This window comes from Triticum aestivum, chromosome 1B, assembly GCF_018294505.1.
Source record: "Triticum aestivum cultivar Chinese Spring chromosome 1B, IWGSC CS RefSeq v2.1, whole genome shotgun sequence".
In the NCBI taxonomy this organism is placed as follows: Eukaryota; Viridiplantae; Streptophyta; class Magnoliopsida; order Poales; family Poaceae; genus Triticum; species Triticum aestivum.
The window spans coordinates 186,996,362-187,008,099 of NC_057795.1; the positions used below are offsets into that span (position 1 = coordinate 186,996,362).

At 43.2% G+C, this 11,738-nt stretch overlaps 1 protein-coding gene across 1 annotated transcript; it reads left to right on the forward strand.

Moving 5' to 3' along the window:
* The first annotated feature begins 285 nt into the window (after nucleotides 1-285).
* On the forward strand, nucleotides 286-1,313 carry LOC123089285 (strigolactone esterase D14-like). Its single transcript, XM_044511005.1, has 2 exons — nucleotides 286-690; nucleotides 813-1,313. The coding sequence occupies exons 1-2, from the start codon at nucleotides 347-349 to the stop codon at nucleotides 1,258-1,260; spliced, it is 792 nt and encodes a 263-aa protein (XP_044366940.1). The 5' UTR covers nucleotides 286-346; the 3' UTR covers nucleotides 1,261-1,313.
* Nucleotides 1,314-11,738: the final 10,425 nt, after the last annotated feature.

Sequence of the window (11,738 nt, forward strand, 5' to 3'; positions counted from 1 at the left end):
AAGTGACACCTTTTTGGCCCCTCGTCACCATCGATATAGACGCACGATAAACAACCGCCAGGAAACTCTTCGAGGCATGCAGTGGTCTCTTCTCCTCCGGTATAGTTGTAGCCATCTGGATGTCACATGCAGCTGTACACATCTCAGTGCCCGGTTAATAATTCTCACAAGGGTATCACTGCCTGCCCTCCTCCCTCTCTGGTTGATCGATCTTATCTTGGTGCTTCGGGTTTCCCTATAAATTGAGGCCAGAAGTAGCCATATGTTCTCATCTCTAGCTAGCACGGGAGTTAAGCAATATTGTAGCCTCTTGCTCCTCACTGCTGTACTCAAATTACTGATCGAGATGAATGCGAGGGTTTTCGGCAACGTCGGTGAGACCCTGGTGCTCGCCCACGGCTACGGGGGCAGCCGGTTCGTCTGGGACGACGTCGTCCCGTCGCTGGCGGACAAGTTCCGGGTCGTCGTCTTCGACTGGAGCTTCTCCGGCGCGGCGGACGGCGGCGGGTGCTCAGAGCGGCGGTTTTCGTACCACGACTTCGCCGATGAACTTGTGGCGCTGATGGACGAGCTCGGGCTGAGGGGAACAGTGTTCCTGGGGCACTCCATGGCTGGCATGATCGGCTGCATCGCGTCGCTGGCAAGGCCAGACCTATTCAGCCACCTCGTGCTGGTTGGGGCGTCACCTAGGTTCTTCAAATCACACTCCCAGCTTTCGTACTAGTACATGACTTAAATAAACGTACGAAACGAAATGACCGTAAGGATGTCACTGAACCATGGCCGTTTTAATTGCACGTACGTTGGACCAGGTACATCAACGACGACGGCTACGAGGGCGGATTCGACCGCGGAGAGGTGGACGCCATGCTCGGAGCCATCGAGGCCGATTTCACCGAGTGGGCGCCGCTCTTCGCCGAGACCGTGGTCGGGGTGGACCACCCGGCCGCCGTCGCAAAGTTCGCCAAGCAGCTGGCGATGATGCGCCCGGGCACCGCGCTCCGCGTCATGCGCGCCGTGCTCACCTGCGACGTCCGGGACGTGCTCCCGGACGTCAAGGCACCATGCACCATCGTGCACTGCACCCAGGACGCCGTGGCGCCGCTCGCAGTTGCCCGCTACATGCAGCACCGACTGGCCGGGTGCGCTGGTGGCGGCGGCGCGGCCTCGGTTGTCATCCAGTCCTCCAGCCACTTCCCACAGCTCACCGCGCCAAAGGAGTTCATCCGGGTCATTGAGGCCATCTTGCTCGACCGCTGAGCTACTACAACCAGCAATGAAGTTCCATGGCCTTGTTGAATGTGAATTAAAAGTTTGCGTTGCTTTGTTTGTTTTTTTACTGCTTTCGTCGCTTAGTTGTTTACATGCATGCTTGTAATCCTCATTAATCGTACATTTCTACTTCATCGGTCCTTGTGCTTTCCAGGTTTTTGTGTGACAATATAAACACTCGGGTCTTGTAATGCAGATGCCAAGGAAACAGGGACTGAACTACCAGGCAGTCGCCTGAATTTGTGATTTGGGTCAGTCACTTTTTCTTTGCATGCAGCGTATGGTGTGCAGTGTGGGGTGGTGTGGTGTGGAGTGCGTCTGCGTGCGTGAGCTAGCTATCTAGCTTTGGCTGGATGTGCGCGTGAGCTAGCTAGCTCCGGCTGGCCGTGGTGTGCTGTTCATGCAGCTGAGCGTGATGTGTTGCGTGCATCTGTCCATGGATTGCTTCCACCGCCCGCAGCGCCGGTCTGGCCGGTAATGGAGCAGCCCGGCAGAGTCGCAGTGTGTGGATAGCTCAGAGTAGATGATGAATTGGGAAAGAAATAGATAGGTCCCACGCGAGAAAAAAAATATTTGAAGGTTCAAATATAGCGAACCTGACTTTGCGTGCAACCTAGTCAGTCACCTTATAATAGAAGATACAAAATGAAATGAAATCTAAAAAAACAGAATAATAAAGTTTTTTAAGAAATAATGAATTAGTGGCTTTGGTATTACCCTTTAAAAGAAACAAAAACTAAATCAAAATCAAAATAATGAGATTTTCCAAGGAAGAATGAACTGGTGGCATTGGTATTAACCTTTAAGAAGAAAGAAAATGAAAACAAATCTGGAACAAACAGGAACAAATTGCTTACACAACATACCCAAAAATTATGCTTTTTTAAATATGCAACAATAAGCATATCATAGTGGATTTTGTGCAAAATGGAGTTTCCTAAGAAGGAATGAATTAGCCACACTGGTATTACCATTAAATAAGAAATAAAATAAATAAAAACAATGAAGTTTATAAGGAACAATGAATTTGTGCAATTGGTATTACTATTTAAGAAGAAAAAAAGAAAAAAAACTTGCACACAACTTTGCCCTGAAATTTCACTTTTTGTAGTATGTAAAGAATAATCATATAATAATACAGTTTTCATATATAGTTTGTAGTATTTGTGTATATATGTTTACACTCACACAACATCCCAAAATACCAACAAAAAAGCCAACTAATAAAGAAACAAACAAAAGACAAAAAAGAGGAAAAAATCAAAATGAAGGGGGGGGGGGGCTGGGCCACATAGGTAATGGGCTTAGCCCATCAAGAAATTGACTGGCCCAAATTTGTGGTCAGCCAAAGAACCAGCCTAAAACAACTTAGAACAGCCAGAAAAAAACACGAACCTCAAAGCCAAAAAAACAATGGCTCAAAATTTGATTGACCGAAAGTTGATTTTCACGCGACTTACATATAGGTAAAGTGAAGGAAATACATCTCTAATCTTTCCAAAAGTGTATTGAAAAACCGTGGATCTCTTCGGTTTGCCGAATTCTAAAAAAGTTAATTTCATTTTTACCCCACAGTTTCACGTTTGTGACACAAATTACCCCCATTTAGCAGCTTTCACATTTGTATTCATTTTAATCAAACTTGTGGCACAAATTATTCTGGGAATGGCTAATGTGGCTATTACGAGAATATATGGCATGCACCTTTGAAAGCACAAGTGCTCCCTAGGTGGTTTTGGTAATTAATGTCAACATATCTCTTGTTGGACTAACACTTTTATCTAGCATGTTTCAGATAAGTTCAACAGTGGAGTGGCATGGACTAAAGGATGTGGGAACTCCTTCAAGATGCTAAGGACAAAGGATTGGCTCAAGCTTCAAGCTCAAGACTCTTCATTTTACATTTTAGTGATCCAAGATCACATTGAGTCTATAGGAAAAGTCAATACTATCAAGGAGGGATGAGGTGTTGCTTAATGAGCCTCTTGCTTCATGTGCTTAGTGATATGCTCCAAAACCCTCAGCTACTTTCCCACTTCCACAAATGACCTAAACCTAAAGCCAAAATCGGTCACACCGATTCTTCCTATCCGGCGCCACCGATTCCAAAGGTCATAGCCACTGCCACAAACCCTAAGCAAATCGGTCTTACCGATAGGGATCTCGGTCTCACCGAGATGGGATTGTAATCTCTCTGTGTATGTCCATTATCAAAATCGGTTTCACCGAGTTTGAGCAATCGGTACTACCGAGATTACAATGCAAACTCTCTGGATGACTTATTACCAAAATCGGTCTCACCGAGTTTGAGTAATCGGTCCCACCGAGTTTTCCTGACCAACTCTCTGGAAAGCTTATTACCAAATCGGTCCCACCGAGTTTGTGTAATCGGTCTTACCGAGATTACGTTATGCCCCAACCCTAACTGAATTGGTCTCACCGAGTTGCATTTCGGTCCCACCGAAAACCCTAACGGTCACATTATTTGCTAAATCGGTCTGACCGAGTTTAACGATTCGGTCCCACCGAGTTTGGTAAATTGTGTGTAACGGTTAGATTTTGTGTGGAGGCTATATATACCCCTCCACCTCCTCTTCATTCGTGGAGAGAGCCATCAGAACGAACCTACACTTCCAACTTACCATTTCTGAGAGAGAACTACCTACTCATGTGTTGAGGCCAAGATATTCCATTCCTACCATATGAATCTTGATCTCTAGTCTTCCCCAAGTTGCTTTCCACTCAAATCTTCTTTCCACCAGATCCAAAACCTATGAGAGAGAGTTGAGTGTTGGGGAGACTATCATTTGAAGAACAAGAGCAAGGAGTTCATCATCAACGCACCATTTGTTACTTCTTGGAGAGTGGTGTCTCCTAGATTGGCTAGGTGTCACTTGGGAGCCTCCGACAAGATTGTGGAGTTGAACCAAGGAGTTTGTAAGGGCAAGGAGATCGCCTACTTCGTGAAGATCTACCGCTAGTGAGGCAAGTCCTTCGTGGGCGACGGCCATGGTGGGATAGACAAGGTTGCTTCTTCGTGGACCCTTCATGGGTGGAGCCCTCCGTGGACTCGCGCAGCCGTTACCCTTCGTGGGTTGAAGTCTCCATCAACGTGGATGTACGATAGCACCACCTATCGGAACCACGCCAAAAACATCCGTGTCTCCAATTGCGTTTGAATCCTCCAAACCCTTCCCTTTACTTTCTTGCAAGTTGCATGCTTTACTTTCCGCTGCTCATATACTCTTTGCATGCTTGCTTGATATGTATTGTGAATGTTGAAATTGTGCCTAAACTCCACTTAAACTCAAAGAAACTTAAAAACTGCAACTTTGGCACTTAGTGTCTAATCACCCCCCTCTAGACACCTCTTCTCAAGGTCCTACAAGTGGTATCAGAGCATTGGTCTCCATTGCTTTGGTTTAATCACCATTGGAGGAAGATGGATGAGTCTACTATTGGGAGTCTTAGACATAGAGTGCCTATTCTTGATGGAGAGTATTTTCATGAGTGGAAAAATGAGATGCTTGTTATTTTCAATCAATATCATTTTAACAAGTACATTGCTAGCCCTTGTGCACCTTATGTTGATCCTATGCATCCTACCCATGATGAGTCAATTGACATGATTAGGAATCTTAGAACTGCCGAACTTATCATTAGAGGATTGCCTAGAAACTTGATTGGATGTTTGCCTACTTTCAAGTGTGCCTACACCATATGGAAATTTCTTGAGGAACGATTTCCAGATTATTCCTTGAAAAATCTTGATGAAATTCTCCATAAGCCTATTGCCTTGAGTAAGATGAATACTAGTGATCCTATGTTTGGTGATCGTCTATTTGAACTTACAAACCTTATGCGTGCCAAAGGAAATGTTGGTATTATTAGTGATATTATTTCCAAAGCTATAAAAATTCATAAGCAAGATTATTGTCAAACTCATTCTAATGAATCACCCTCTCTAGGACTTGATCCACCACATGACGATGTTGAACATGGATACTATGATGAGGATGATGATAGTGACTTCGATCTTGATGATGCAATGAGACATTTTGGTCTTATGGCAAATCTTCGGGGATATATGTCAGGAGGAAAGGAATGGGTTCTTGATAGTGGATGTACCGATCACATGACCGGAGATAAAGACATGTTCGTGAGCTTGCTGATAATGATAGTCCTCGAAAGTATGTCACTTTCGGTGACAACTCAAAGGGTAAGGTGGTTGGCCTCGGTAAGGTGGCCATATCACATGATAGCTCCATACAAAATGTCATGCTCGTTGAATCTCTTGGTTACAACTTACTTTCAGTATCTAGACTTGCTGATTTCGGTTTCAATGTTCTATTTACTGAAGTAGATTGCCAAGTGTTTCGTCGAGATAATCATAAAATGGTCTTTACCGGTGTGCGTAGAGGTGATCTATACATTGTTGATTTCACTAAAAAGGCTCAACCTAAAACTTGCTTCATTGCTAAATCCTCAAAAGGTTGGTTATGGCATAGACGATTAGGTCATGTTGGTATGCGAAACCTTGACAAGCTTATTAAAGGAAATCATATCCTTGGAGTTAACGATGTCATATTTGATAAGGATAGACTTTGCAGCGCTTGTCAGGCAGGTAAACAGGTTGGAGGAAGGCATCCCGTGAAGAACATCATGACTACAAGGAGGCCACTCGAGCTACTTCACATGGATCTCTTTGGTCCCAACTCTTACAAGAGTCTCGGTGGAAATTCTTTTGGTCTAGTTATAGTTGATGATTTTTCAAGATTTACGTGGGTGTTCTTTCTCGATGATAAATCGCAGGTCCAAAAGATCTTCAAAAACTTCGCTAGGAAGGCCCAAAATCAATTTGAAGTGAAGATCAAGAAGGTTCGCAGCGACAACGGAACGGAGTTCAAGAACGCAAATGTGGACACCTTTCTTGACGAAGAAGGGATTTCACACGAGTTCTCGGCTACGTACACACCTCAACAAAACGGAGTTGTTGAGAGGAAGAACCGGACGCTCATCGAAATGGCGAGAACGATGCTTGATGAGTACAAGACGCCGAAGCACTTTTGGGCAGAAGCGGTTGAGACAGCTTGTCATGCAACAAATCGCTTGTATCTTCACAAGCTACTCGGCAAGACGGCATACGAGCTCCTCACCGGTAACAAACCCCAAGTTGGATACTTTCGAGTATTCGGCTCAAAGTGCTACATTCTTGATAAGCATCGTCGCTCTAAATTTGCTTCTAAGACTCATGAAGGTTTCCTACTAGGTTATGGCTCAAACTCTCACACTTACCGTGTCTACAACAATTTCACCCGAAAGGTTGAAGAGACGGTAGATGTGAAGTTTGATGAATCTAACGGCTCGCAAGTAGAGCAATTGCCAATTGATGTAGGTGACAAAGATCCTTCGGAAGCAATTCAAGACTTGGCTATTGGCAAGGTTCGTCCAACGGAGGTGAAGGAGAGTACCTCGTCCGTCCAAGTGGAAGCTTCAACTTCACAACAAGGTGAACCAAGAGTTGATACGGAAGCATCCACAAGCGGGACACACCAAGATGAAGAAAACGAGGAAGTGCATCAAGATGAACATCAACAACCTCCTTCTCCACCACGACAAGAGAACGACAATGCCAACAATGACGAAGGCCAAGAAGAAGAAGAAGAACAAGATGAAGAAGATGTTCAACGAAGACCCAAGCAAAAGCTTTCACGAGTTCGAGCAAGAGTTGCTAAAGATCATCCCGTCGAGCAAATCTACAATGACATTCAAACCGGGAGAATCACTCGCTCTAAAACTCGTTTAGCTAACTTTTGTGAAAACTATTCTTTCATCTCTAGCATTGAACCTATGAAGGTTGAAGAAGCATTGGAAGATCCGGATTGGATAAATGCCATGCATGAAGAGCTACATAACTTTGAGAGGAATCAAGTTTGGACATTGGTTGAGAAGCCCGACAACAACCACAACGTCATCGGTACCAAATGGGTGTTTCGCAACAAGCAAGATGAAGATGGACAAGTAGTTCGCAACAAAGCACGTCTCGTCGCCCAAGGCTACACACAAGTCGAAGGTATGGACTATGGTGAGACTTACGCCCCCGTTGCTAGACTTGAGTCCATTCGCATCTTACTTGCCTATGCTAATCATCATGATATCACCTTGTACCAAATGGACATTAAAAGTGCTTTTCTAAATGGTGAAATAGAGGAGGAAGTTTATGTTAAGCAACCTCCCGGCTTTGTCAATCCTAAGAAACCCAATCATGTTTACAAACTTCACAAAGCTCTTTATGGTCTTAAACAAGCTCCTAGAGCTTGGTATAAATGCTTGACCAAGTTCCTTATTGAAAAAGGCTTTGAAATTGGGAAAATTGATTCTACTCTTTTTACTAAAAGGGTTAATGGAGAACTATTTGTGTGCCAAATTTATGTTGATGATATCATATTTGGTTCAACTAACCCTCATTTTAGTGAAAAGTTTGGGAAGCTAATGTCGGAGAAGTTTGAGATGTCTATGATGAGTGAACTCAAATTCTTTCTTGGGTTGCAAATCAAGCAAACTAAGGAAGGTACCTTTGTTTCTCAAACGAAGTACACCAAGGACTTATTCAAGAAGTTCAATATGCAAGAATGCAAAGGTATGTCTACACCCATGCCTACTAGTGGACATAATGACTTGACCAAAGATGGTGAACCGGTTGATCAAAAGGTTTGTCGCTCTATGATCGGTTCATTGTTATATCTATGTGCTTCATGTCCCGATATCATGCTAAGTGTGTGCATGTGTGCACGATATCAAGCTGCTCCTAAGGAATGTCATCTTAAGGCCGTGAAAAGGATAGTGAGATACTTAATCCATACACCAAACTTTGGCATTTGGTATCCTAAGAGGGCCTCTTTCGATCTTGTTGGCTATTCCGACTCGGACTATGCCGGAGACAAGGTTGATAGAAAGTCCACTTCGGGTACTTGTCAATTTCTTGGTAGATCTCTTGTGTCTTGGTCCTCCAAGAAACAAAACTCGGTATCCTTATCCACTGCCGAAGCTGAATATATTGCCGCTGGTTCATGTTGTGCTCAATTACTTTGGATGACCCAAACTCTTAAAGATTATGGGATATATGTGAGACATGTTCCATTGCTTTGTGACAATGAAAGTGCTATCAAAATTGGTCATAATCCTGTGCAACATTCTCGAACTAAGCATATTGAAGTTCGTCATCATTTCATTCGAGATCATGTTGCTAAGGGTGACATTGATCTTAAGCATGTTCGCACCGAAAAGCAATTAGCGGATATATTCACTAAACCTCTTGATGAGAAAGTGTTTTGCAGGTTAAGAGGAGAATTGAACATCATTGATGCTTCAAACTTGGAGTAGAAACTCCATTGGATACATGCAAGACATGAGCTTATGACTAATCCTTGATATTTCTCTTATGATGAAAATCTTATGTCTTGGATATATTTGTATCTTGCATGTTATCTAACCCATGTAGGTACTTGGTGGAATCAAACTCCATGAGATTGTAATCTACTCATATCTTGAGCAATCTCTACATCACCAAGTCTCTACACTATGGTGGTTGAAGACAAGGAAGCACGAAACCACTCAAACATATCCTTTGACAAATTCTATGTTGAGCTTCATGATTGTCATTTTGGATACACAAGTGCTCTTCCTTGCAAGAACTAACCCATGTAGGTAGATGGACTAAAATTCCAAGTGGTGCTCCAAATTCTTGATGAGCTACATCAACCTTGAGCAACCCACACAAGTTCAACTACATGGACAACACCACCAACCAAGGTATGTTATTCCATCTTAGAGAAGCTTTACTCCAAGTCATGAGCTAAAGCAACTCGACAAGATGTGAATACATCAAGATGCTTAAACGAAAAATGGCAACCCCATTTTGAGCTTAAACGATGAGTATGACCTATGATCAAGTGATCTCACTTGACTCCTAAGTCAATATACTCTAACATAGGTGACTTTGTCGCCGACCATCTCTAGGTGAAGTTCTCTTGTGTTCTTTTCTGTGTTTTTGCATTGGTCTCATGCATATTCCTTTCCCCTTTCAAAAAAAACTTCATCTAGATTTCTTTCTTCTGTTTGTTCTGCATTTTCTGCATTCCAATTCATTGCACATCTTTCAGTAAATTCCTTGCAAATCTTTGTTAGATCTTACCAGTCTAAGTGAGCTGAGGTGACAAGTGTTTTCTCTGCGATGAACTCGGTTTCACCAATTTGTTATTTTCGGCCCAACCGAATCCTTTCGGTCCAACCGAAGCAACTCACTCGGTGCCACCGATTTTATAACAGGAAAAACAGTTTGCCACATAATTCTGTGTTTCTTCTAATCCAGCTCCACTCAATGAATCTTGTCCTCTACAAGCATCATATTTTTATCATTGCTTTGTTCTGTGTCTCAAGGACCAAACCCATTCGACAGATTCCAGAAGACCCTTCTTGGAAATTGATGTCAAAGGGGGAGAGAGAGAACATCAAAGCTTATCATTTGAAGAGAGAGAGAGCATCAAAGCTTATCACCTTCTTGAGGGAGAGAGATATCATCTCCTAAAGGGGGAGAGAGACCTTCTAGGGGGAGAGACCCTCAAGAGAAAGAGAGAAATCTCCAGGGGGAGAGAATACTTAAGTAGAAAGTATTTCTCAAGGATCCCAGATGCTTGGTGTTCAAGAGGAGAGATGTCCACATGTCTTTTTGAGGCGAGAGACATGTTCATATGTTTTGTTGTGCCTATTTGCATTAGTATGCATCAGCTCTGATCATCATTCATATCTTTCAGCTCTGTTTTCTTTCAAGCTCTGATTTTCTGTTCCCTATCTTCTCCCAGTATCCCATGTTAGATTCAGGGGGAGCAAGACATCTAAGGGAAAGAGATTATTCAAATTCATTGCATATCTTTACTCTTGGGGACATGTCTAATTCAATGTGGTACTTAGTACTCACTCTCTACATGTCATCCCAGTCTTGGTATTCTTGTGGTTTCTTCTGTTTGCTCTGGCTGGTAGATGTATCTGTGTTATCTAACCTTGTTTACGCAGGTTCATCCCACCCAAGCCAACTCAAGACTGCAAGGTAAGTATATGCATCACAATCATGTGTATGAGGAATTCTTGTTGATGTACATATTGTTTGCAAGAAGGACTCATGAGCATGAAGGTATTCTCTTCAACATTCTTTGCTCTGAGGCATATGGCCAAGATACATGTAACACATTGCCTGCTCTATCATGTTTATGCTCTCACATGCTTCTACATTCCATATTCACATGATTGCATACATGTAGGGGGAGCCTATGTTTGTTACATGTCTTTCCAAAGCTTTTCTTGCTATTCTTTATATCTTTATCTAAAGCTTTGATGTATGTTGCCATCAATTACCAAAAAGGGGGAGATTGAAAGCACAAGTGCTCCCTAGGTGGTTTTGGTAATTAATGTCAACATATCTCTTGTTGGACTAACACTTTTATCTAGCATGTTTCAGATAAGTTCAACAATGGAGTGGCATGGACTAAAGGATGTGGGAACTCCTTCAAGATGCTAAGGACAAAGGATTGGCTCAAGCTTCAAGCTCAAGACTCTTCATTTTACATTTTTAGTGGTCCAAGATCACATTGAGTCTATAGGAAAAGCCAATACTATCAAGGAGGGATGAGGTGTTGCTTAATGAGCCTCTTGCTTCATGTGCTTAGTGATATGCTCCAAAACCCTCAGCTACTTTCCCACTTCCACAAATGACCTAAACCCAAAGCCAAAATCGGTCACACCGATTCTTCCTATCCGGCGCCACCGATTCCAAAGTCATAGCCACTGCCACAAACCCTAAGCAAATCGGTCTTACCGATAGGGATCTCGGTCTCACCGAGATGGGATTGTAATCTCTCTGTGTATGTCCATTATCAAAATCGGTCTCACCGAGTTTGAGCAATCGGTACTACCGAGATTACAATGCAAACTCTCTGGAAACTTATTACCAAAATCGGTCTCACCGAGTTTGAGTAATCGGTCCCACCGAGTTTGCCTGACCAACTCTCTGGAAAGCTTATTACCAAATCGGTCTCACCGAGTTTGTGTAATCGGTCTTACCGAGATTACGTTATGCCCTAACCCTAACCGAATCGGTCTCACCGAGTTGCATTTCGGTCCCACCGAAAACCCTAACGGTCACATTATTTGCTAAATCGGTCTGACCGAGTTTAACGATTCGGTCCCACCGAGTTTGGTAAAATTGTGTGTAACGGTTAGATTTTGTGTGGAGGCTATATATACCCCTCCACCTCCTCTTCATTCGTGGAGAGAGCCATCAGAACGAACCTACACTTCCAACTTACCATTTCTGAGAGAGAACTACCTACTCATGTGTTGAGGCCAAGATATTCCATTCCTACCATATGAATCTTGATCTCTAGCCTTCCCCAAGTTGCTTTCCACTCAAA

Bases quoted from the DNA above. Each gene is read 5' to 3' on its own strand.
- LOC123089285 (XM_044511005.1), top strand. From the start codon at position 347: ATGAATGCGAGGGTTTTCGGCAACGTCGGTGAGACCCTGGTGCTCGCC. The intron at 691-812 runs GTTCTTCAAATC...ACGTTGGACCAG, and splicing joins CTGGTTGGGGCGTCACCTAG to GTACATCAACGACGACGGCT.